The sequence below is a fragment of the Penicillium mononematosum genome, assembly GCF_028829835.1.
Source record: "Penicillium mononematosum strain IBT 11891 chromosome Unknown utg000005l:1.0-9366267.0:1.0-9372171.0, whole genome shotgun sequence".
NCBI lineage: Eukaryota > Fungi > Ascomycota > Eurotiomycetes > Eurotiales > Aspergillaceae > Penicillium > Penicillium mononematosum.
In genome coordinates this window covers 2,731,830-2,757,119 of record NW_026643275.1, presented here as the reverse complement: position 1 = coordinate 2,757,119, position 25,290 = coordinate 2,731,830, and the positions used below count along the sequence as shown (strand labels likewise).

The 25,290-nt window shown below is 49.6% G+C and overlaps 10 protein-coding genes across 10 annotated transcripts; 5 read left to right on the top strand and 5 right to left on the bottom strand.

The window, feature by feature from the left end:
• Window positions 1–1,584: 1,584 nt before the first annotated feature.
• N7519_009125 (uncharacterized protein) lies at window positions 1,585–2,567 on the bottom strand (the record flags this gene model as incomplete). The annotated part of the gene is made up of 3 exons (XM_057295898.1): window positions 1,585–2,280; window positions 2,342–2,434; window positions 2,463–2,567. 3 exons carry the CDS (start codon window positions 2,565–2,567, stop codon window positions 1,585–1,587), a joined length of 894 nt encoding a protein of 297 aa, XP_057143780.1.
• Window positions 2,568–3,123: 556 nt separating this feature from the next.
• Window positions 3,124–4,015, bottom strand: N7519_009124 (uncharacterized protein; the record flags this gene model as incomplete). Its single annotated transcript, XM_057295897.1, has 2 exons — window positions 3,124–3,420; window positions 3,593–4,015. 2 exons carry the CDS (start codon window positions 4,013–4,015, stop codon window positions 3,124–3,126), a joined length of 720 nt encoding a protein of 239 aa, XP_057143779.1.
• Window positions 4,016–5,307: 1,292 nt separating this feature from the next.
• N7519_009123 (uncharacterized protein) lies at window positions 5,308–7,301 on the top strand (the record flags this gene model as incomplete). The annotated part of the gene is made up of 2 exons (XM_057295896.1): window positions 5,308–6,039; window positions 6,090–7,301. The coding sequence occupies 2 exons, from the start codon at window positions 5,308–5,310 to the stop codon at window positions 7,299–7,301; spliced, it is 1,944 nt and encodes a 647-aa protein (XP_057143778.1).
• Window positions 7,302–7,872: 571 nt separating this feature from the next.
• Window positions 7,873–8,983, top strand: N7519_009122 (phosphoglycerate mutase family protein; the record flags this gene model as incomplete). Its single annotated transcript, XM_057295895.1, is given in 5 exon segments — window positions 7,873–7,962; window positions 8,022–8,228; window positions 8,280–8,444; window positions 8,464–8,523; window positions 8,576–8,983. The coding sequence occupies 5 exon segments, from the start codon at window positions 7,873–7,875 to the stop codon at window positions 8,981–8,983; spliced, it is 930 nt and encodes a 309-aa protein (XP_057143777.1).
• A 222-nt stretch (window positions 8,984–9,205) lies between these two features.
• On the bottom strand, window positions 9,206–10,267 carry N7519_009121 (mitochondrial 54S ribosomal protein uL22m; the record flags this gene model as incomplete). The annotated part of the gene is made up of 2 exons (XM_057295894.1): window positions 9,206–10,173; window positions 10,234–10,267. The coding sequence occupies 2 exons, from the start codon at window positions 10,265–10,267 to the stop codon at window positions 9,206–9,208; spliced, it is 1,002 nt and encodes a 333-aa protein (XP_057143776.1).
• Window positions 10,268–10,821: 554 nt separating this feature from the next.
• On the top strand, window positions 10,822–14,856 carry N7519_009120 (U6 snRNP complex subunit PRP24; the record flags this gene model as incomplete). Its single annotated transcript, XM_057295893.1, has 5 exons — window positions 10,822–10,835; window positions 10,879–11,530; window positions 11,559–13,475; window positions 13,527–13,760; window positions 13,804–14,856. The coding sequence occupies 5 exons, from the start codon at window positions 10,822–10,824 to the stop codon at window positions 14,854–14,856; spliced, it is 3,870 nt and encodes a 1,289-aa protein (XP_057143775.1).
• A 799-nt stretch (window positions 14,857–15,655) lies between these two features.
• On the top strand, window positions 15,656–16,468 carry N7519_009119 (uncharacterized protein; the record flags this gene model as incomplete). Its single annotated transcript, XM_057295892.1, has 4 exons — window positions 15,656–15,755; window positions 15,819–15,880; window positions 15,927–16,217; window positions 16,280–16,468. 4 exons carry the CDS (start codon window positions 15,656–15,658, stop codon window positions 16,466–16,468), a joined length of 642 nt encoding a protein of 213 aa, XP_057143774.1.
• Window positions 16,469–16,887: 419 nt separating this feature from the next.
• Window positions 16,888–18,217, bottom strand: N7519_009118 (DUF3500 domain-containing protein; the record flags this gene model as incomplete). Its single annotated transcript, XM_057295891.1, has 2 exons — window positions 16,888–17,963; window positions 18,010–18,217. The coding sequence occupies 2 exons, from the start codon at window positions 18,215–18,217 to the stop codon at window positions 16,888–16,890; spliced, it is 1,284 nt and encodes a 427-aa protein (XP_057143773.1).
• A 659-nt stretch (window positions 18,218–18,876) lies between these two features.
• N7519_009117 (DEAD/DEAH box helicase) lies at window positions 18,877–21,249 on the bottom strand (the record flags this gene model as incomplete). The annotated part of the gene is made up of 1 exon (XM_057295890.1): window positions 18,877–21,249. The coding sequence occupies one exon, from the start codon at window positions 21,247–21,249 to the stop codon at window positions 18,877–18,879; it is 2,373 nt and encodes a 790-aa protein (XP_057143772.1).
• A 2,169-nt stretch (window positions 21,250–23,418) lies between these two features.
• Window positions 23,419–24,574, top strand: N7519_009116 (HNH endonuclease signature motif containing protein; the record flags this gene model as incomplete). Its single annotated transcript, XM_057295889.1, has 3 exons — window positions 23,419–23,653; window positions 23,718–23,821; window positions 23,879–24,574. The coding sequence occupies 3 exons, from the start codon at window positions 23,419–23,421 to the stop codon at window positions 24,572–24,574; spliced, it is 1,035 nt and encodes a 344-aa protein (XP_057143771.1).
• Between the last annotated feature and the right edge of the window lie 716 nt (window positions 24,575–25,290).

Here is a 25,290-nt window from a genome sequence, read left to right as displayed (position 1 = left end):
GGTCGGGAAGAATGACAACGTGACGTGATTGATTCTCTAGACGGTTCGGCGGTCCGATGGGGCTGCTGACTGTGCAGACCGTGGCTAGAGTAGTTGGCTTTTTTTTTCCTATTTTTCTCTCAAAACATTTGCCCAGGCGCCAATCAGTTGATCAGTCTCGACCCTCCCCACAACAGAACCGAAGGTGGAGCTGGACAGCTGTTTGTCGGTGGGGGGATGGAGGGGTAAATTTTGGTAGGGGATTTGGAATAAGTGAAGAAACCAAAACTGGAGGTTGGAGGGTGATCATCAATGATAAATGGGAAGACGAAGATTCTGGGAAGGCCAAGATTTTCAATCAACCCGAGGCCTTTGGGGGGACATCGTGGAGGAGTTCTAGACCTTACCTAAGCTAAGTTCTTCCTCCACGGGGCACGGCACATCACCATGGATGAACCAGAATCAGAGCTTGGTATCACAGATAATATACCATATAAGAGTCCATATATCAATACATGTATGCATATTACTTTTCAATTAGTGTAATATGGACCTTCACTTCGACATCCTATATCAGCCAGACTTTGTCAATATGGCAGAATATCAGTTTTATATCAACGTTGAATTTATAGCCCTAAACGCAGTGCATCTTATCCCAGATCAACGGTTGGCCCGTGTTTATGAATTAGTCGACTATAGCCAGAGCTAGCAAATAAATTTTGTTTTCTGTTTTTGTCTTTTTTTTTTAAAAAAAAAAGAATTTTTGCCGAAGCTCCGAGAAAAGCTGTGTCATACGTAGTGGGTCAAGACCCGTAATGACTGTGGCGTCAAGTCCATTGATCGAGATGGTTCATTTTTTCACATGGCTAAGATATATAATAATGCATTCTGCTTTCTGGAATCCTTAGCCGACTAAATATGTAGCAGTATGTACCGGATTTTAGGCCGGTGCAAATTTCCCGATGAGGTAGCCCTTTATGAGGGCCCTTTGGCCTGCTCACTGAGTAGCTCACTATCAGTTGGACCTCCGAAATATTGGGCTATACCTAGGTACCTTCATCTTACCCTGTATACCGCCTGCCCGTTATATAGTGTCATAAATACCGCCTCCCTTTTTGAACATACTACCACCCACAAGAATATAGTCGGCCGCTTATCCAGCCGTAGTCATCTTAATGGTTTCTCAGGTAGTCTTCTCCAGTAGTCTTCTTGAATGTCTTTTTAGTGGTCTTTTTTTAGTAGCCTCCTTAGGTACATACCTTTGACTGCTAACCGTTACTGTTGAATCACGTGCCTACACGCTAACTATATTAGGAGTTTTAGACTGGCAGAAATGGCAGAATTTGGAGGGCGGTATATTTGGTATAAAGGTTTAGCCCAATATTTTGGAGGTCCCACTGTACCTCTGTACCTCTGTACCTACCTTGCATGATTTGTGCATGAACTAATTGTTCCATTTGAAGATACAGGGCCAACTCTGGCGCCTCGGAGTATCGGGACGCACCGAAGACACCGCGCCCATCATCACTAGGTGGCCAGATTTCTGTAGTTTATATACAATAGAGCAGGTTGATATATGAGCTTATAGGAATTTACTACTCATTGCTACTCCCACCCATTCCCTTCCCCCAGGTAAAACTCCACGTCTCCATCCTCATCATCCACAATATCCGACAAAGGCTCGCCTTCAAACCAAGTCACCGCAATCTGCGCCGCCCCCGTGGCCCGCTCACGCACCCTAACCGGAAGGATCTCCCCCCGGTGATTCACCGCCAGGCCCAGCACCCAACCCTCCTCACAGGCCTTCCGATCTGCAACAAGAACCAGCGCCTTCTGTGCCCGATCACTCTCCGCCAGCTCCTTAGCCCGCTCCTCCCCCTCAAAATGCCGCCAGTCTCCATCCGACATCCCCTCAAACAGCTCAGGGCAGTGCATCAGCGCCGCAAGTAGATAACCCGGTACGGAACCCGGACGGCCTGTCGCAACGCCTTCAATTACATCCTGGTTCCGCTGGGCATCTGCTGTTAGTTCCTCCCGATCCTCGAAGACGAACTCGGGGATACAGAAAACGTGGTTATTCTCGCGGCCCTGCTGTAGGACTTCCTTCCGGAGTCGGGCGTACGCCGTGTCTGCGACTTCTTGGCTTGTTTTATCTGTAGGATCGCCGAACCAGGTCCGGATCCATAGGACTGTCGAGAGCAGGCTGCTGATTGCGCGGTCTTCCTCTGAGAGGAGGTCTTGCGGTACCCCCTCTGGAACATGATCGATGATTGGGTCATTGAACATGGCGAGGGCCCAGTCCTGGGAGTTTGGTCAGTGGGTGGTGATCATTGAATGAATGGGTTGGTGGGTAGATAGATACGTTTCGCCCGTATTTTCCTAGCGCGATCCATTTCTCAACAAGGATATTTTTTTGCTCGTTTTTAGAGAGCGGGGAGGTCGTGTCCCAGCTTGCCTAGGCAAATAGAGAGCTTAGCATGGACTTGCTCTCGCAGATATATATTGAGGAACAGGGGACGCTTACTACGACGAAATGGTCGAATGGGAGGTATCCGAATTCGGGGAGGGAGGTCGAGGCCTTCTCTCATTGTTATTATTCTTAGTGGTAGCGGTGGGAGTGGATGACATCGCGGCAATTGGGGGGGATAGGGGGTATGGCTGAGTTATATACCACACCCAGGTGTACTTCCAAGATTATATACCTTGTCAGAACTAAAAGTTCCCCACCTTTTCCACTTAGCTCTAGTGCCACTTGGCTCTAGTACGGAGAAACCCCTATCGAACTGGGATATAGCCCTACCTAGGTAGGCCCTAAACAGGAACCTTGGTTTTTGTTATGGTCTAGTGGAATAAAGCCGTATTTTATTCCATCATATTCGTTAATAATACATTAAAAAAGCCATTCGCAAGATGGTTGCGATTCCATCCACTAGTCCGTCACGAAAACCCATCAGTAATCGCGTAACTCCATATCTCATAGCAATGCGTTTAGTCCCCAGTTGACAGACAATATCCCATCTATTGGTCCGGCGCAAAAACCTATCAGCAAGCGGGCAAGTTCATATCTCATATCAGTGTGTTGATCCCGATATGTCGAGACACTGTGCGCTGGGCGAAAGCAAGGACGGGATCTCAACCGCTGCCTTACTGGACTTCTTCACAAATCCTTTGCAGCATCTGTTGCGTAATGACGATGTCTGCTTGTCCAGTTGGTCGGTCTTCCCGCATAAGCAGCTCATAGTCTAGGTTAATATCCAGGCCCGGACCCTTGACTAGTGTGACTGCACCCCCTGTGACTCGGAGTGCTTGCGTAATTTTTATTTCTGTACGCGGTTTGAACAACTTAGGATGGTCTGGGCCAGGAGTGGCGCTCTGGCTTATAGGTAGGCCCGGTCGTGTACCGCCAGGCGCTGACCACAGTTCAACATCCACCCAATAAGGCTTCTTGTGGATCACGAAAATAGTAAAACCAATCGAGTGTTGTTGTTAGAGTTTCGAAACCACCATTCGGCATCCCTCCGGAGAGCACGGTGCGATTGACACATCCCGACTTCAACGACAAAGGATGGCCAACGGGGGACAACTGTAGGAGAATACGGGAATGGGACTATACTAAAATCCGGTTGCTTTCCGCAGCAGAACCCCTTGCACTGTGCAGCGCCAGTCGCTTTCCAGCCACGCCATGTGGCAAACTCGCGCGAGTCATTGCGGCCCCGAAGAAAATTGCAAAATCCGCAACAACGCTGCCGTGCTGTCGGCTAGGCATGATCCTAAGTAGTATGTCGTGATCGTCGACAGTGAGTCGCGCTCCGCCGATTTTATCATTCAGAAGGTAATCGCGTAGGTCATCGCTCACGTCAATAATCAAAAGATACTGAGTTGTTTCCGGATGCGTGTCGAGCTTGCTTGCGATCCGTCTAATCTCCCTGAGGGTTTGCCGCTTTGTTGGGCGAGTCAAACGCTCAGCTTCATCAGGAACACGGAAGTCCGATTTTGTAGGTTGATCGACATGCGAATCAGGTTCGGGTGTTGGCATCGTACCTTCTTTCCCACGCAAAGATATTCCAGTAACCCCGATAGCGACGATAGCAGTCGCGGCAAGACAATATGTATATTCAAGGAGAGCAACGGATAAGATGAGAAGATTGTGAGGTTGCATAGGGATTTTATGGAGGTACAAACAATAGAAACAGCTGTCGCGTTGAAACGATGACGCTACGTTTCACCGCTTTTGTATAGTCGCTCGGAAGTCTATTCGTGTCCGTTACTAAAAACCGTCCATCGCGTCAACTGGTGGAGATATCGATGGTTGCTCGTGGTACGACCATATGCATACCCCATGCATCTCCCGAGGTCTTCGTGTTTGCCGGGCGAACGCAGGTGATTACCAAGTATTATCCCAGATCAAAGCTATCCATGGATGACTAGTACTCCGTACACTATACCTAGCTAGGTCGAGCTAGCAAATAAAGCTTTTTGTTCTTTTTTTAAAGAATTTTTGCCGAAGCTCCGAGAAAAGCTGTGTGATACGCAGTGGGTCAACAAGACCCTTAAATGACTGTGGCTGAAAGTCAATTGATCGAGATTGTTCATTATTTTCACATGGCTAGGAAATATAATAATGCGTTCTGCTCAATTCCTTTGAATCCTCAGCCGACTACTTATCTCGAGACTGTAGATATAACAGGCTATATGCTCCAAATGCTTTAGTACAAATCCAGCCGGGCTATGCAACACAGCCTCTGAACCTTGAGCACTTCGGAAAAGATATATTTTTCTACAACAAACTCCATACTACATTGAGAGTGGAGCCTTCGGAAATAATGTACATCATTCAACATTAAACAAGAATTTATACGAAGTACTATAAAGAGACCAAGGCATGTCGAGGTGGAATTTTCTTCCACTAAAAGAGACTTTGTGGGTACATAGATCTCCATAGTAAATCGTATGGCTTGCGAAGTACCCCAGGGGTATGTGCGTTGAGTCATACTGCGGCTTAGAGCGATCAAGCGGGGTGTCGGGGTCCCAAAGCGGATTAGCGTCAAGTCGGGGACCCCGAAGAGGAATGGCGGACTAACACGACACGAGCATACATTAGATCAAGGCTGCCTCAGGTCTTGGGTTCTTTACCTTCCCCGGAAGCCACAGCTATTGTCCTTTCTTCTTCACCTCGATACCTTAGTCTCCGAGTCCTCCTGCCTCAGGATTCTCTTGGCCTGACCAAACGGCCCCCATTCTCTCTCTTTGACTTGTGTTCCTCATTTTTTCCTCTTCTCATACAAAATAGATACCCTTAGTGATACCCACTCTACGTTTTCTTTTCCAATGGCTTTTGTTGCGGACGAATTCTTCCCTGCAATGGATGTGACAACCTCCAATGAATGGGTTGACTTTGATCAATTCCTCGATCTCCCTACAGGCTACGACGACCAGTCGACTGCCACCACCGTCTCACCTCAGGACCTAGCTCTGCCTTATGAGACGGATGGGATCTTTACCTCTCCATCTGATTGCATGCAATCCTCGTTCGATATGACTAGCTATGACCTCCCACAAGAAGACTTCATGGGAATGGATGGAGGGTTCATGCAGGACCCGGCTGCTCCTTTGTTTGATGACGCTGCGTTCTTGGGGTACAACCCATACGACAGCACCAACACGTTCCGGAACCTGGTTGAGGCGCAGGCCGCCGCTGATCCGCGCGTCGCTACCATCAAGGAGAAGCGCCGCGAGGCAGCCATTGCGCTGCACCTGCAGCGCCTTTGTGATGCCACTGCTCTCGACTTGGATATGTCCTCGGACTCCAACACCAGCTTCTCATCACCAAGCTGGTCAGAATACGTTCGCGGGAGCAGCTCTCCGCGCCCTAGCCCAGAGAACACATCTGTTTCCGAGGCACCCCCTCCTGGAGGCATGGAGATGGTTCTCGACTTGAACATGAACGCCGCTGCCAATGTGCCTAAGAAGCAGAAGCCTCGCTCTCAGGCACAGAAGGAGAACTACATCAAGGCTCGGAAGTACGGTGCTTGTGAGAAGCACAAGAAGCAGCACAAGCGAGTAAGTTTTCCATTCACATTGAACATTTGATCATGCTGACCTTCGAGTAGTGCAATTGCCTGGAGAAGGCTGCTGCTCGTGTCACTGCCAACGATGTTCCGATGAATGCCGCACTGCAGGACAGGCCGAGGCGACCGATGCTCCAAGTGCCGATTCCAGAGGCGCGCTACTCGGACTCGCCGGGTCACGACACATCGTCCAACTCACCTCAAACGCTTCCAACCATCAAGGTAACCAGGAAACTACCAAGCAGCTCATCTGGAATCGAGCCATCCGCGGGACTGCCTGTTGCGGTTCCAGCCGCCAAGCAAATTGTCAGGACGAAAGCTCAAAAGAGTGCGCCGCCGGGACACGACATTATTTTGCTCTCTGGCAGGCCAGATTCCAAGTGCACGTCGAGCCAAGACAGCGTTCTACCATCGAGCAGAAACACCGCGAAAGGTCAGTCTCCTGGACACGACACACTCCTATCTGGCAAGAACATCGTCGCAAACAACTCATCCCCGGGACACGAGAGACTCCTTACCCGAGGGAGGACCTCAAAGAACGCAGGAAGTGGACAACCCCACGACCCCTGCAGTTCAAGTGCACCTCGGCCGGTTCACGCAGCTGGGCTGCCAGGTGGCAGCTCCAGCTTGCGCTGGCGCGTTTCGACCTCGTCAGTTGGTGTTGTATGTTCGGAGAAGACTGATGTCAAGACAAAATCCTCGGCGAATCATGCAACTGCTGGCGTGGGTCACACTCCAGGTCTCGACGTACACCGAACGAGACCCACTCGCACGATGGAAAGGACTGCGGTGCCAGGTACTGTTGCTGGCAATCTTGGGATGCGCCATTCCGCATCGCTCGTACACAATTCCGGAATCCAAGTGCCTGGACCGGATCACAGGAGAGTTTCAGAGGGGCTTGCCAAGCAACTCGCAATACTCTCTGGCTTGCAGTCTGTGCCGAAGGATCTACTGGTCTCGCCGGCTCGGCGTGGATCGCCAGATCTCTTTGGAAACGGATCACCGGATAACCTCGAGTGTCGGCCACTGCTCATTAGTACGAGTGGTCTCTTCGCTCGGCCTGTTGCTGAAAATGTTGGCTGCCTGCTTTCCAGCACTGCCGTGGCATTTGCTGGTGCCTGGCAATCATCGCTGTCTCTGGCCTCTGGGGTTGAGGGCATGGTCTACAAATGTCTGTCTCTGTTTGGCCGACAGGTTTGGTCTGCGAAGAAGCGCTCATATCTGGGCGGGCTTCGGAAAGCTTGGTTCGTATGACTGACCCGCTGGTGTTGGATGAACTCGATCGAGCTCGGCACTGGATGAATCAGCTCTTATAATTGGTCGAGCTGGCTTGAACTATACTTAATTGCGAAGGGCATGCAGGTGTGACATACATTTGATACTGCAGTGAACCCTAATGGCGAAATGGCGAATTTATTTGCATTTAATATCCTCCAAACGCTGTATCTTCAGAATAATAACCTATGTGGAAGACGCAAGTGCAACTGTATGTAGTTCAACAGCAGCAACCAAATTTGCGAAGATATGTACAGATGCCTTCATAAAAACCGAAGGTATGGTAATACGCACATAGATAGCTGGGCTTGCATTCATACGCATTCAAAAGTAGTTCAGAATCTTGCATGTCCAATGATTATATCGAGGCTATTTCTATGTGACCTTCAAGCTGGATCTTCTGAAAATGAGGTAAATAGCGAACAATTCTGATATTTCAGGTTGCATCTTTTGTCCCCACCACCTCAGCCCTAAATCTCCCTAATCCCGCCCCCTTTTTCCTTATTCTCCTACGGTTGAAACCGTCACTCGTACTTCGCTTCTCAAAACTATGACCTCTCCGCCCCTTTTACGCTTCACTACAGTGACTGGATATTTCCTCCAGGATGACCCCTCCACTGACCCCGACACCTTCGACTACGTAAGATACCCCAGTATCATTGCTAAAAATACCAAACCAGCGTCTGATAATATGTAAAGGCTGAATCAAACTTCGGACTCATCGAAAAACACTACGATGAACACCCCGGAGTGGAACAGATTGACAGCCAATGGCGGCGTTTCGACGCCCACATTCAACGCCTGAACGCGGACAACAATAAAAAGCTCAAAGTCCTCTTTCTCGGACGCCATGGCGAGGGCGTCCACAACGTCGCCGAACGCAAGTACGGCACCAAGAAGTGGGATGTAAGTGACTGAGCATTTTCTCCATGAACCAGACGCTAACTAGACCCCTAGGATTACTGGTCTCTGCAAGACGGAGACGAGGACGGCAACTGGGTCGATGCCCGTCTTACTGAACAGGGCAGATGCCAGGCCCAAGTCGCACATGCAGCTTGGGAGCAGCAGATCGAGGCTGGCATCCCCTCACCCGAGTCCTACTACGTGAGCCCCCCTGAACCGGTGTCTTGAAACGGCGCAGATTACCTTCCAGGGACTTCCGATCCCCGGTACGTATCCTTTTAAGCCGATCGTTAAAGAGGTGTGTTTGATTTCTACTACAAAAATCTACATACAATAACTAACCAGACTAGCTCCTTCGTGAGACAATGGGTCAGCACACCTGTGACCGTCGCTCAGCGGCTTCGGAAATCGCAGAAGAGTATCCGGAGTACAGGTTTGAGGCAGGATTTTCCGAGGAAGACAAGTTGTGGGATCCTGAGGTCCGCGAGTCGAACGAGCATCGCAATGATCGGCTTCGCGGGTTTTTGGAAGATATATTTGCCCACGATGAGAGTACGTACATTTCGTTAACGGCTCACTCTGGCGCCATCACTAGCATTCTGGAAGTTTTGGGCCATCGTTGCTTTGCCTTGGCGACTGGCGCAGTGATCCCTGTGCTCGTTTTGGTGGAAAAGGGGGCCCGGCGCAGCCAGAGTCGCAGTCATCGTAGTGCTTGCATGATTCGGAACTCAATTTCGATGATTGCAACAAGTTTATAACTGACACAGCTGCGGGGTTTGGGTAAATTTTAAGAGGAGAACGGCTGGTCCCAATGGTTTGATATCCAAGAAATTGATTCAGTATTGTACATGAGTCGCTCTTATCGAAGAAAGATTAGAGCAACTTCCCACAAATGCAATTGTCGCCTCCAATCGGCTAATGAAAAACCACTGTCCACGCGAAAGATCTAGATATAAATAATACAAACGCCAAAGCATCGATCACCAGCTGTAGTACTGGTTCTGCGCAGAGATCTTGCGATCCGGCAGTTGTGTCCAAAGCTGAGACCGGCGCTCCCGCTGGGCTTTGGCCTCACGGTCTTCCCACTCGCGAATACGGGTCTTCTCTTCCTTCAACAGGACCGAAAGACTTGTGGTAGGGGGACGCATGCGGTTGATCTGACCACGGGCACGGTGATCCATCTCATATCCATAGGGACCACGGTTGACCCAAGCCTGCTGAATGTAGATGTCGGTGGGGTTGGCAATCTTCTGCCGCTCGCCAGTTTTGAGAGTGACGGTAATGGGTTTCGATGGTTCGGAGTTCGCGGCCCCAAGGCCCATGCCGGCACGGACAATGGCGACGTTCTTTGCGTGTTCCAGATGTTCCAGCACGTCCTTGGCGGCCTTTTTGTTGCTGAAGCGCATCTGCAGGATGGCTTCATCGATATTCTTGCCGGCGATTTGGCGGGCCAGAGGACCCAGCTTCTTCAGCGAAGTCTTGATCCAGTGGGATTTGGAAAGCGATTCGCGCTCTGTGCGCTTAATTTGCACCTTTGCCGGTACGCGGCCTCGTTTCCGGATCTCGCGGACAGCCATCTTCCTCTCCCATCGCAGCTGGGCCTTGGGGTCGGGACCCAGTCCCACTTGCAGGCGACTCAAGTCGCGGTCCTCCAGCTTTCCGGAGATTATTTCTTTTTCTTGTTCCCCCGTTTTCCGGGACGGCATGGGACCGGATGTTGGTGCGGTGAAGTCGGATCCGAAGATGGAGGATCCTAAATCACCTTCTTCCTTCTTAGGGGCCGAGGGTCGGTGGGCGACCTTGGGTTTTTGGCTGTCTCCTCCCGTGAACATGCTCTTCAAGGAAGAGAACAAACCGGTTGACTTTTTGCTTTCACCATCGTTCAAAGCGTAACGGACGGCTGTCGAGGTCAATGTTCGGCGAGGGACGAAGGAGACGGTCCGGGCAGCTAAAGGCGGGCAATAAGTCAGTAGAGAGACCAAGCATAAGATATATGAATATAACATACCTGTCCGGACCAATTGCCCTGAGCGATAGAGCATTGTGGCTGTTGGGATGTTGTTGTCAAAAGTTCACGTCGGGAAAAAAGGTGAAAGTTCACCTGCACTTGTGGTCTGTGCGGGACACCGGAGCCTGAGGCACCTTGAAGTTGATCGATCAATAGCTTCAAGAGATGCGACTTGCGACTGCACGAGTCGATAGAGCAGGAACAAATTTATCTACAGATAGAGATGATCTCGCATATTTGATGATCATATTCGCATCTCGTTCTCGCGACATTATTGTTTCCTCTACTCAACCATCTCCACAGTATCCACTAGCCCTCATCTTTCCCTCTTTCAGTTCTTCTCTCTCTTTTTCGTCTTCCTCCATCCCTCCCTTCCCTTCCCAGGCCACCAGCCTGTTGTTTCTATCCTTTCAAATACCTGAGATCTCTGAGATTTCAGCTTGCTCTCTCGATTAAGGGCTCTCGTTCCTTCCAGGCATTCCTTTAGATTCTTAGCCACCCGCCAGAAACAGCTGCGCAAGTGTAAATCTACGTCATTTGCAGGAACAACAACGAGGGGGGATCTGGATACGACCGGCCGATGCAGGAATGGACGTGTTGAGGTACATCAAGACTGTCGTATGATCTGGATCTCTGCTTGAAAAGCACCTGGGCATCCATTACGACATTCCCGGTATCCCATCGTCTTCCCAAAGCTGCATCCAAATATGGACATCAATTCGCTTCTTTCACCGGACTCGAATCCCAAGTCTGGAAATTCAACGCCCGTGTCTGGTCCTACGTCGAACAACGCACCGGCCACCTCTGCCGGACCCTCCCCCACAAAGCTATTGAGAGAACTCGGACAGGTTCTAGACGAAAGGGCAAGACATCTTCACCTCTCGCACAGCAAGTGTACGCGCCCACTGGAGAATCTTCGCCAGGACCCAGCGGGGGAAATGGGACTTCGCCGACTGAAGTACCCTCAAGACAACCATCCACGCCGGGAATGGACACTTTGGCGGATCTCGCCTCGATGCAGCACCACCAGCCACAACGTCCAACACCTACGAGCATGCTTCGGAGTACTGAAACCTATGAGCACCAGCTGTCTCCATCTACCATCCACCCACACGTCAATTCTATAACCCACAACACCCCTACCTCACGGATGTCGTTCGAGATCGCCATGTCGGATGGGCGCGACGGGCCCGCGAAGAGGACCTACGCCTCAACTTCGCTTGACCCGGATGCGCAACGATTGGCGACCGAACTTTTCCATCAAATCTCGCTCAACCCCCACACGCATGACGCGCACGTGCAATTTATCGGATTGCTGCATGCAGGATTTGTCAACCACGTCTACCCCACCGAATAACCCAGATGTCCACGGTGACCCGCGACGCTACGATCTGCTCAACGATTTGAAAACAGCACGTGAAGAAATGGACAAACTTTTCGCCATGGGAGAAGATCTTTGGGCCGAATGGATCCAGGATGAGAGTATGTTAGCTCAAGATGTTGACGGTCGCATCGCTGTTCTCGAACTCTGCCAGCGATCCGTCGAAGAGGAGTTTGGCAGCACTAAACTGTGGAATATCTACGGCGAATGGGTTCTTTATCTCTACAATTCCGCTCATGGCGAATCCAGTTCTCTCCAGTGGACCGAAGAGGATCGCATGGTTGGGCGCGAGGTGTTCACATGGGATTCGGTCGTGGAGGTGTGGCAGCGAGGCGCAGATGCTACCAAATGGAGGATCAACAACAGCCACTTGGTCTGGGATCGTCTTTTGGACCTCTATGCTGAGGACATTGCTCGCGCACCCTCGCAAGAAAAGATCAACCATCTCCATGGACTTTATGGCCATCGTCTGCAAACTCCCCACGCCACCTGGGATCAGACCTTCCAAAAGTTTTCGAGCTTCATTTCAACTTATTGCAACAGCAAGTATGAGGACATCATGTCTGAAACTGTTGCCCGCGCAGCTGAACCAAAGGCTCTCTACAACGCACGAGAGGAGTTCGAACACCGCCTGGCGAAAGCGCAAGAGTCTGGCGATCGTACACTCGAATGGACAGTCTACTCCGAGTACATTGATTGGGAATTGACGCGCAACCGCCGGAAACGAGGGGAGTTCAACTTCGAGTTGGTGAATGCCATCTATCAGCGCGCCGTTCTTCACTTTCCCACCGATGTGTCGCTTTGGGAAGACTACGTCATGTTTTTGATCGGCGAATCTCTTCATCGCCGCGCCTCGACCACGACAATCTCTACCTTAGACCGTGCCACGCGTCATTGTCCATGGTCTGGAAACCTATGGTCCCAGTATCTGCTAAGCTCGGAAAGAGAGAACCAGTCATTCAACAAGATTTCGAGTATCAAGCACAAGGCGACTAGCACTGGACTGCTTGATGCTGGTGGTTTGGAGGAAGTCTTGAAGGTCCACGTCACCTGGTGCAGTTACCTTCGCCGGCGAGCCTTCTTGTCTGACTCGACCGACGAAGATCTTGATGTCGCAGAGGTTGGCATCCGCTCGGCAATTGAAAGTGTGCAAGAACTGGGCGAAAAGAAGTACGGCCCGGCGTACCAGGGCGATCCTCTTTTCCGCCTGGAGCGAATTTACATCCGCTTCCTCAGCGAAAGCGGCAGCTGGGACAGCGCACGAGAGACCTTCAAGGGCTTAGTAGCTCGCCGCGGCAGCAGCTATGAATTCTGGCTCGCCTACTACGAATGGGAGCTGATTTGCTGGAGCAAATTTGTGCAAGGCGAGGCAACAGTGGACGCAGCGCGCCGAACCCCTAACCCATGCTTTGCTACTGCCGTGCTTAAACAAGCGATCAAGAGAACAGATCTGGACTGGCCCGAGAAGATTGTTCAGACTTACGTCACACACTGCGAGGACTACGAGGACTCAGATGAGCTCCAGTTGGCCGTGATTGAAACTCGGAAAGCAATGCGAGCTGTCACTGCCCGGAGAGAGAGAAGCGCAGGAGGCAGCCGCAGCCCAGCAGCAGCAGCAGCAGCAACAGCAGCAACAGCAATGGGAGGCCGCAGTGGAGGCAGTCCCCTCGCCCGAAAAGAGGAAACGCGAGGACGAAAAGGACGAGATGCCAGAAACCAAAAAGGTCCGCAACGAAGAGACGCCGGCGGAGGTGGCGGAGGTCCCCGCTCCTCCTCGCGGGATCGAGAGAATGCAACCGTTGTCGTCACCAATCTGCCCAAAGGTACCACTGAGCATCAAGTTCGCCAATTCTTCCGTCATGTAAGTGTCTCATTCCTATTACTATCGGGATGATTTAGCTGACCAAAACAGGTCGGCACCGTCAATACTGTCAAAATGCTCCGTAGAGACGAGAAGAATTCTGAGGTTGCGGTCATCGAGTTCGAAACCAAGGAAGAGGCTCTTTCCGCTCTCACTCGTGACCAAAAGCGCTTCAATAACACTGATAACATCATCGACGTGAAGATTGGGGCACAGACAACAGTTTGGATCACCAATTACCCGCCGACTGCGGATGAGGACTACCTCCGCAACCTTTTCAACAAAGTAAGTGCCTCACCCTAAACTTTGTGACATTGCTGACTTTTAGCAGTATGGCGAAGTAGTCGAGGTTAGAATGCCGTCTCTCAAGTTTGACACTTCTAGACGCTTCTGCTACTTGCAGTTTGATACCTCCAGTGCTGCCCACCATGCGACCGAGCTTCATGGAATGCGGTTCGAAGATGGTACGAGGCTCAGTGTTAAGATTTCCGATCCGGGACAAAAAACAGCCCGCAGTGGTCCCAGATATGAAGGACGAGAAATTTATGTTTCAAACATCGCCTGGGACGCCGGTGAAAAGGATCTGAAAGAACTATTCTCCAAATTCGGCGAAATCGAAAAGGTTTTGATTGAGCGAAAGATTAACGGTGGTAGTAAAGGGTTTGGCTTTGTTACTTTCTCTACCAAGGATGCTGCCAATGACGCCGTCGCAATGAATGACCATGTGTTCAGGTCTCGTCCTCTACATGTTGAAATTGCTACCACCAACACTCGACGTGGAAACCAAGTCGTCATCTCGCGAGTTGCTTCACGCCCGGCGGACTACGGTGTTCGTGAACTTGAAGTGCCGGTTGGTGATCATGCACAGCGCACACTTGCCCTGATGAACGTTCCCGATACCGTCAATCAAGCCCGCATCCGTACCCTTGTCGAACCATATGGGCGTTTAGTCGCGATCAATTTGCGCCCAGAACATCAAGGTGCTATTGTGGAATATGTCGATATCCACGATGCCGGCAAGGCTTCTTTGGCGCTCGAAGGGAAGGAGATCGCTCCTGGACGCCCTCTCCATATCGGCACAGTTCGAGAGATGATGAGTTTGCAACCGGAAGTCAAAAGAGACCGGGGGCAACCCGTCAAGCACGAAAACAAAACGAAGAAGACGAACCTACAACCTACTGCGCCGATTAGACGCCCGCAGCAGCCTGGTGCTCGAAGGGGTGGTCTTGGGATGAAACGACACACGGCATCTTCTGATCAGAAACAATCTGCCGCTAATCCGGCCAGTGACAAAATGGACACGACGCCCGACGGCGAGAGCAAACCGAAAAAGAGCAACGATGATTTCCGCGCCATGCTCCAACAAAAGCGTCCGGAATGAAGTGCAAGTGCAATGACTGACAATTCCTGGCGCAATTCCTTTTTATTTTACGGCATGTATTCGGCTGGCGTTTTTTTATTTTCCGGTGGTCATCTTGATGCTTCCTTTAGATCCGCATGTATTCATTCGGGTCGGTCTTTTGCATCATGATCTCTTTTGTTTATGGCACATGCCGTCGTGTACATTATGACTGTATCTTGCTCTTAGTTCTAATGATGATGTCTGTTCCGAAGGGCTGTCTCCGAGACAATTGCCCCCGATGACTTGAAAGTTCTGCCCTGGTGATCTATATCGTAGAATATTGGTAATTAAACTTCACTATAGAATCTGTTGCCCATGTCATATTTGCTGTACTTCTATACATTGTCAATGCAGCATGGAGGTGTATGATTGGACTAGATGTCACGATAGTGCAGAACGCATTGACGTCAATCGGCTTGGCCTACTTGGCTAACTTGGCCTTGAATGCCTGCGGGGAAATACAAAAAACAACTTTGCTCCTCTCGGAGGGGTTGCACAAGAGCGATTTATTGCGACCAAGTATAACTTGTTATCTGCGTTAAACCTTTGAACAGTTCCCTAAACTGCCTGAAGTACACCTTGGGGGCCGCGTGATCGGTCTCTTCTATCTCTTATCCGACCCGATTAGCCCGTCCAGTACATCCATCCCTTCACTTGTCTTTTCTATTCTCCACGTCTTGGAGTCTATTGAGATTTCTCATAATTTTGCTCTACACTCAATGTGTAGAGCTGCCACCAAATATAGTTCACATTCTACACCATCGCATCCCCCGCAGCGATGGACTTCCACCTAGTGCCTCGCGGTACCGATCGGAACTACACAGGGTTCCTCACCAAGACGATAGTCTACGTCGCGACGTTGGTGATATTCCTGGCCTGTACGCATCTCTCAGCTCTCAGCGACCAGCTAGAAATCCTAAATTACTAACAAAACCCCCCAGCATTTGGCTTGACGGTATCATCGATCGTCATTCCAAAATGGGTCAGCTACCATAGCGAAAAGGTACGACTTATCCACCACCCACAAGCTCCTACTAAAGCCATGATAGCCCCCGAACCATTACTCCTACGGCCTTCACCGCCGCTGTTCCTCCCTCACCGATACCTGCGAGAGCTTCCCACAACGCGAAGACTGCCACGGCGAAGACCGATACTTCTGCTCCATGTGGCGCTCCGTCGGGTTCTTAGTGACCTTTGCCGTCGTTCTGCAGGGCATTAGCGTGGTCACATATCTGGTCATCTTGACTGGTGGGAAACGGCTGCGCGAGAATGGGTGGAGTGTTCTCAGTTTGATGGTTGTTCTGTCTGCCATTGTGCAAGCAGCCGGCATGTCGATAGTGGTGGGTTGATAACACGCCTGTATATGGGCGAAATGACGTTTTCCTAATAATTTGGCATACAGGCATATCTATTCGATAACGAAGACCGGTTCTTCGTCGGCTGGAAACTTGACCAGTCCTGGATCCTTTGCAGTATTAGCTGGTGCTTGAGTATTTTCTGCGCAGGCGCGGTTATCGTGGCTGGCAAGGTCTTGCCTTCAGAGGGTGGGTATGAGTTGATTCCTGACCATGATGAGCTTCAAGTCACTTGATGGCGCTCTGTGTAGCACTCATGGCACCTGGACGAATCACGCGTTACGCAGAGGAAGAAGACCTATTTAGGTATCATCGGTTGACGACTTCTCATATTTCTGCTATTTCGGCGGTTGCAGATTGACGCTTTTCTATTTTTTGATTTCGTGCTTCGGCGTTGGGGCTGTATACTTCTTTTATCCTTCCAGGCTATGGTAGGGACCAACTAATATGGATAATGATTTGAATACGATATCTCTCTGCAGGCATGTATCTACAGAGTTCAGTTTATCACAGATTGAATCATATCTTCGTGGATCGTTTTTGTGACCTTACACAAGACCATCAGTGAACCATTTAAATATAGGAAAAGTGCAATGCGACGTAGAATTCATCATTCATCCCATACAGTACATTCCCTCCGATAGGCTGACTCGACCTACCAGACAATTTCTTTCCCATTCAATCCCTCAACAGCCGGAATCTGCGGCCGCAGCGCCTGACCGTAGTCACCCCCATTCGGCGTGCGAAGCAGAGTGTGAATATGGAATTTCTTCGGCTCCTCATTATTCAAAAACACGCCGGAGTGATGATCAAACTCAACAAGAATCACCGGGCTCTGAATCCGATAATAGAACGGATCCTCATCCCCATACCCCCCAATCCAACAAAAGTACGTCTCCGCTTCATGCGCGCGCACCTGATCAATCTTCATAGTCCGCGACTTAGCCGGCAGATAAAGCAGATATTGTTCCAGAATACCATACATGAGCTCTTTCTGCGCGGCATTAAAAGTCGTCGCAAGGATACCCTCATACGGCACCACACGGTTATCACGGTACGCACCGCACAGATGGCGCTGATCATCCTTATTCCAGCGGCCGGGCGGCATAGCCGGATCTTTCATTTGAGCAAAGACACGAGCTGAACCCTGCAGCTCCGCGGAGAGCGACTGCATCAACTGCAGCCCGAGCTTCTCTTCGATCTGCATGATGCGCGTGCCGGCGTGCGGGCCGGCGTCGATCTCGTTCGGCTCTGCGCCTGTGAACCACGGCGACGCGACGATCTGTCCTCTGTACAAGAAGATATTTAGGCAGAGATGGTGGCCGTAGAAAGACCAGCCCCAGGGACGGGTGGTTGATGGACGGCCGAAGAGGACGAAGTTGTAGGAGAATTCGTTCATCACGGCTGGTGACTTGACTAGCTCGCCGAGGAAGTGGTTGATGCGCATTGCGTTCACGGCTTTTTCATACCCTTCTGGGGAGAGGGTTGTTTTGAGGACGTTCATTACTGCGTCCCGGGTCGAGGTGTTGACTTCGTCTAGTCGGATGCCCTTGTGTGAGAGCAGGAACTCTGGGTTCGACCACGTGCGCCATTGCGGGGAGTCGATGTGGTAGCTGATTGCTTCTTTTTGCTTATCGTCTAACAGGGCGGTTACGGCTTCTGTTGCGTCTACAATTTGTTGGATTGGGATGTCTTCTTCTTGTATTGTGAATAGACCCGGGCGAACGGTTCCTATATATGTTAGAGGCATTCTGGTATCTTTTCGGTTTGTTCGTACCATCGGTGGTCACGCCTTTGAAGGGCTCTTGTAATAGATCTAACCAGTGCATATACAGCGCATGCAGCCAGGGTGGCTGATGTCCGGTCTTAAAGTCGTGCGCGTACTCGTGCGCATCCTGCTGGCACATTACCTGGAAGCGCTTGAGGTTGAGGTCGGGCAGGTACTGGCGGTACTCGCCTGTGGGCTTTTCCAGTGCATTGGCCATATTGAAGAGTGATGTAAAGAAATAAAAGAGAGAAAGGGAAATGTCCAAATGGTATTATAGCATGAGACCCCACATCCGGTGTGGCTCTTCCCCACGCGCGTGGGGATGGGAAATTCCTTATCCGCGGCAACTTGGGCTTCAGACAATCCGGTTACTTTTACTCTCAAAATCCGGGGAAATATGTCCGGATATCCTAAATTTCGAGTTTAGGATTGTCATTGTCTCACGGCTTTTGGACGCGTGGGATATCCCGGGGTGAAAGGTCTAATAGTACGGAGTACAACTGCTGAACTCGGATCTTCCGAGACATTCTCAGATCAGATCAGATCAGTTTCTTCGGGCATCCCGATACCTCACTGAAAAGTCAGGCTAATAAATTTCGGTCCAAGGATTCAATAGTATATGTGTATTTTATTACCCATATACACTGATACATAGAAATCGACATAGAAATTGACATATTGTAGAGGTTGAGATGTCAAAGGTCGTATAATGGTATTGGCTTCGAAGGTTAATACATTCTACATCTATGTCCTACCGTGTTTTGGCCAATATTTGCAGACGCCCGAACTTCCTATTAAAAAAGCAAATGACTTCTAGAGATTGTCTTATAGCTTGCACCTCCGAGTGAGAGACAAAAAGTAACAGATGTATTCATACTATGTACGCTTGGTGGACATGTCACCCCGAGCCGAACCCCGTCCAGAACTAGCCATGGACCTCCTCGTGGAAGCTTGTGTCTTAGCGGATTCGCTGAGTTTGGAGTCTCGCACGCACAGCTTAGCCACTGAGATATGGTCTAGGACCTCTATCAAAGTTGCGTATCTCTGCTCATACTCGTAACTCCAAACACTCGATCGCATAGCCTCCATGTTTCCAACAATGTAAAGAGCATTTTTGGCTCGACTGAGCCCAACATTCAAGCGGGTTTTATCGTCGAGGAATCCGGCATGAGTAGTCACTGTCAGATCGAAGATGACGACTGGGCTTTCTCCGCCCTGGAAGGAGTCTATTTTTTTCACGGACAGCTTGTCCAGGCCGAGAGAAGGGTCGTTGCGATGATCAAGGGTTAGGATCTTCAAGTAGGTCCGGAACTGCGCTTCGTATGGTACAAGGATAATGATATCCTTTGGTGAGACCTTCGAATCAAGTAGTTCTTTGCATAGGGCAATAGCCACTGACGCATGCGTTTCGTTCTTCTTTGAGTGGTTCGATATTTCGACTTCACTTGGGAAGACATCGATGAAGAGGAGGTTGGTTTCTACACCAAAGCGCGTCTTATTGAAGTCTCTCAGGGCAGTCTCGTTGTTTGTGCATTCATGGTCGGCAAGTCGACCTTGGTAGAACTTCTGGTTTACCAGCTTGGAAATATCCGGGTGCATGCGGTGTTGCACTTCCAACAGAATTGACGGATTGGGACCATCAATCAAACGCTTGAACAATGACAACCGAAGTTGAGAACAAAACGGGTTTTTCTGCCAGCTCGAGGTTACCGTGGGCCCTAGCTGGCAGTGGTCGCCTGCCATCAAGATAGGACTGGGATAATAGTGGGCCATGATGGGCCACATGTCGGGTTCTGTGAACTTCGCTGCTTCGTCGACTCCAACCACAGCTGGCTTGATGGCGCTCACGATGGTGGGATGGCCGGCTGTAAAGGGAGTGCAGACAATTACATCTGCTGTCTCGAGTACAGCGCGCAGAAGTGTGTTGGTGTCTTCACATAATTGTACCTGCGCCTCTTCATCGAGGAAAGTCCGGTTTCGAAACTTCTCAAACGATTCGCGGAATGACCGATATTTGTCTGGTTTGCTCCCCTCTGGAATGATACCCGAAAGCCGTAACATCCAGTGTGCGTAAATTAATTCGACGTTGGAAGCAGTGCGTGACGAGTGTGGCTGGCTGAATCGCAGATTCAGGGCTGCGTCTGTAAAGACCATGGTATTCAAAATCTCTAAAGTCTCCCGCTGGGAGGATGAGCTTAGCGGGTCACTTCCGGGAAGGTGCTGCACACGGACGACAGTGACCTGCTTGGCTGGTTCGAACATGCCGAGACAAGCCTTATGCATATCCTGGGCCGTTCGGCAAACGCCATCATTTGTTGGTATTGTAATGAGAAGCTGGTGCTTCGTATCGGTCTTGACATTCTCATTCAAGAATGGCAGCAAACACCGCAGCAACCAGTAGGTCTTTCCAGTTCCCGGTGGCCCCTGGATCAAGGCAAAGGGACCGGGGAGCTCACGTAGATGTTCAAAAGCCTCCATTTGGCGACTGTTGAATTTCGCAAATTGAAGAAGCCGGTCTTGGAAGCCTTCAAGCAAGTCCTGGCGTAATTTCCCATAGCGGTTCAATGAATGGAAGTGCTCAAAATTGCCGGAGAGCAGCATTTTCCACAGGTCCTTTAGTGGCTCGCGGTTCTCGTAAAGTTGGGACATTGCATTGATCTGCTGTTCGAATGGCCTAGGGCTCAAATGCTGCTTCAAAAGGACCTCTCGGGAAAGGTGTCGTTCCACCTCAATAACCGTTGTGGTTTCAGTCAATGAAAGGGGTTTATGTTGCAACGAAATGAATGGCGAATTTTGCGAAGTCCACGATTGCGAGATCCGAGCAGTAGCCCATCCATTGGGGCAGAGGTGGTGTTTTTCAATGATAACCGCACGAACCTCGGAGAGGCTGCTAGTATAGCATGGTCTGATGTCGAAATTGTCATCTTCCTTGAAGTCAAAATTGTCAGGGACTTTGATGTAGGCGAAATAGAATCGACTGTTCGAGGGAAACGTGAACATTTTCATGCTTGTTTGAATCTCCTTGCACTCTTTTGTCTCAGCGTCCACGGATTTATGGGTGGCATATTCATGCTCAAAGATCAGTGAGAACCCAACGCGGACAGTGTATTCTTCTTGACAACTGAATGTGGTTTTCTTCGGTTGGGATGGAATCTTTGGGCGTGACCCGGGAGCGCGAATTCGGCCAATCTTGAGGTGTGGCTTTGCGGTGCTGAACCAACCGGCCCAAGGGTTCACGGCTTCGGGCATAATGGTTGTCAAGTACCAGTAATGAGGACAGAGTTGGGTTTTTGAGAGAGGAGGTGATGAGAAAGGTCAGGGCACTAAAGAAGCCACTTGCCGCTGTTGCAACAGTGACCTTAACAGTGCGAGTGGTAACAGAAATGGGTATGCTAGAAGTCAAGGTGAGGTCAGTCAGACGAATTGACACAGTTGCAAGTTAACGGTGCAAGTGATGTGTACGCTGTAAAGGGAAAAGGAACTTGTGACGAATCAAGCAAGCCCCTGGAGATTATGAGACTGAGGCTCTGGATTCAACTCACTTTGTTCGCTTCGTATGAGCAGAGCGTGGTTCTCAATGTCTGTCCAGTGTAGGCAAGCCTGTTCACTGCTAGGGACAGATGGTCCCCAATTGGGATGGTTTAGAGGGCAAGATTGGTTGACATGAGGTTTGAAATGTGGACGGTATAAGTATGGATGGAAATTAAGATGAAAGAGAACAGATGTGAGTGGATGAAAGAAGAACAGATGAAAGATGATAGACACATATAGTACCTGGTCAAACAGTCAAACAGTCAAACAAGGCCCTTTAGATGTATACTTGGTGAATATTCTGATTTATAGTCAACTAGACTTATCAGTGAATGTATGTTCAATTTATACAGAGTAGAACAATCCCAATGAATATGTTCTTCTAGCCAGTATTAAGTCCCTTGAGGCTTATTAGCCAGACGATCTTCATCTTCTACCTAGGTATAATACCAACCGACGACTCTCAGAACTTTGTGACTTGCTGACACCGTCTGCAGGCGAGGGCTAGTTTTAGTCCGTGTTCTTGCTATAAAAGCCCTTTCCTTTTTGTGTTCCTTCTTCATCCTTCATTTATATCACCACCCCCCCCCCCTTCTTCTATTCTGAGAGAATCGACATGGTCGTCGAGGGTACCTACATTTTCTACAGTTTTGATTAATATTTGTATATGGGAGGAGATAGCTGGGATCATGTATCGGGTATAATGGAAAAGAATAGCAAAGCCAAAAAGAGAGATACGAAGAAAAGGACCTGAAAATGAAAAGGCTCATTTAAACGATTGCATGTGATACTCGTAATAGGTAGATATACTTTTCTGATAAGAACTTGACGCCGAATACTCTGACGAGTCCCAGTGATCGAGTCGTTTTCCTCACCTGTTGATTTTCCTATAAAAGCCCCATCCCCCCTCCCCTCTCCGTTTGTTTTCTTTTCTTCTTCATCCTTCCCTTTTCCATCACTTCTCTACCTCTCTCCGTCACCTCCCCCTCTTCCTCACTTCTGGCCATCTTGAGGGAACCTATCGTTGCGCCGTCTACGATGGGTTCCCTCAAGATGTGCTAGGGCTTATGAGCCGAAAGAAACTCCTCGTCACTTCTATTATTGTCAGTTCGCACCATCTTATCGGACCCTTGAGGTCACTGTTGCAATAGCGGGCAGTGGGTTCTTGAGTATCCGTGGCTTATTAGCCTGACGCTTCTCATTTTCCCATCATGAATGACAAGTAGGTCATGTCTCCAGATAAGACACGAAGGCGTCACTGACAGTACGTGCAGACACAGTTGAATTCTTGAATTCCTCTTATTCGTCTAGTGGTACCACTAGACCCCTCTTAACAGGTTATGAGCCCTCGGAAGCTCTCGTCAGCCTTCCTGTTTCCTTCTCGCCCCTTCCATCCCACCAGCCTCTTGCGGCCGTTGTTCCGCTGGTTAATAACGGAGTTTCCCAAGAGTGTCTGAGGCTTATTAGCCAGAAGTATTCGCACCATTTTTATTATTTTCATCTCACATGGTAAGTGATAGACGGTATCTCCACCAGTGGACGCGATGAAAGTTTTACTAACGGACAAGATAGACTTCCGATTCCAATTTCTCGCAAACACAATCGAACTCTCACTTTCCTCTTATTTTGAGTTCACGCCAGTCAACATACAAACTCTTGTCAAGACTACACATTGCGTCATCTCAATTAGGCCTCGGAGGGAAGTCAGCCCTGGTAGGTACGTACCTTCCAGTCTTAGGAACACTTGGCTAACTCCGTCACCCGTGAACGGAAGTTCCCTTTATCAACCACACCCCATTGCAACAACATGGAACCTACATCAGACTCCACCGGCTTTCAGAAAGTGCCTGCTACCGAGAACTTTACCATACCAGTTATCGATACTCCATGGAGCCTCCCGCCTATGGATCCGTTGCCAGAACTTGGGATGCCGAGAGAGCAACGTTGATCGACACACTGAGAAAGAATGCAAAGAAAAACGAGGCGGACTCAACATATTGGGCATGTCTCTGGTTGTCCGATATTGAATGTCTTCGAGGTATTGTCCGGGGGGCAGAATATACCAACAACTCTGCGGCCTGCATGATGACAAGCAAGGGTGCTTTCACAATGATCAAGACATGTGAGCTACTTCCACCTTTTTTATCCCTCTCAACCGATGGAAGACTAACTCTGAAACTCCTTAGGGCAAACAAGGTCGAGGGTGTTTGCTGTGCCGCTTGAGATGCAAAAGAAGCGCAAGTTTGGGGAGGACGAGAATCAGAAACAAAAATTAACTGCCAAAACAGCTGTGAGTCATTTAACTTGGATGAGTGAGGAATGATCTATTCACTAATACATTGGCTAGTGTCTTGAGCGTGACGATTTCGGCTGTGTGATCACCAACTGTCCTGAGGTAGATGTGGCTCACATCTACCCGCTATGCCTGAAGAAAGGTCGATCATCGGCAAAGAACGAGACGTACGACAACTTCTGGGAATCGCTGGGCATGTTTTGGAGCGAAGACCTAGTCGCTAAATGGGAATCCCGGTTGACAGGTCCAGGTGGCACAGAGCTTTGCGAGAATTTGCTTTGCTTGTGCCCCAACGCCCACAGGTATTGGGGGGCTTGTTACTTTGCCCTCCAGCCGCTCCATCTGCGCGATGACGGTAAGGAGTTGATCACACGTTTCTACTGGCTGCCCAAGATTACGCCACACAGAGTTCAGGTCCAGGACAAACCGAGTATTTCGCTTCATCCGCACGAAAAGTTTCTCAATCTTTGGGTTGAGGGTGCTGATGGATCCGCGCAAAAGATGAACTCTGGCGACCTGGTCGTTTTCCAAACCAAGGACCCAGAAAATATGCCACTGCCATCATGGGATCTCCTTAAAATGCAATGGGTTCTCAATAGGATCGGTGCCATCAGCGGGGCTGCCAGCGCTTCTACCCGGCCGTGGGATTGGGATACCGAAGATGAAGATGCCAACATGGAGTTCGAATATAGCGATGATGAATCTATCGATGGGTTGCCATTGAAGCAGCGTGCGACTATTCTTACCTGAATCGCTACCTTCGGTCGCTGCAGCGGGTCTACTCTTCTTATTCGTTATCCTTACCAGTGTTTCTATCGTTCTGCCCGTTGCTTCGTCTCTACGTTATTCTCGCTGTATGCCATCACGCTTTGCTTTGCTTTTCCTCTGTGCCTTGTGTGACAAAATGTATTATTAGCTAGGAATGTTTCCTTCAATTGAATCGTAGTTTATGATTCTTTTATGATTCTATGTAAGAAGCTATGCAGGAACGTAGGTTAGGACGCAATGAGTTTACTGCCTCTGAGTATCATAATTTGCCGTGATTTTGTTCGCTTTTTGAGCAGGCTGAGAGAAGCTCCATTTTGGAGTCCTTCAGCCACCTACATTTGATATGACTTTGGATCGCGGTTTGATAGACTGCGGCCGATTTTGGACACGGTGGCACAGTATAAAGGTACTGCCAGGGATATAATAGACCCGGTTATCACTCTACGGTGTGTAAGGAATCAGATGCTCTCACAAATTAAGACTTTTTTGGTCCTTTTCCGCTGTCTACCCATAAAACCGAGGGCAGAAATATCTATATAAGAGATCTAGAAAGACTAGCTGAGGAGGCTACCAAAAAAGACCACTAAAAAGACATATAAAAAGACTATCTAAGAAGACTACCTGAGAAGATCACTAGGAAGACTATACTCCAACACTAAGTGACGGTAAATTGAGCGGAACGGCTACATTCGACGCCA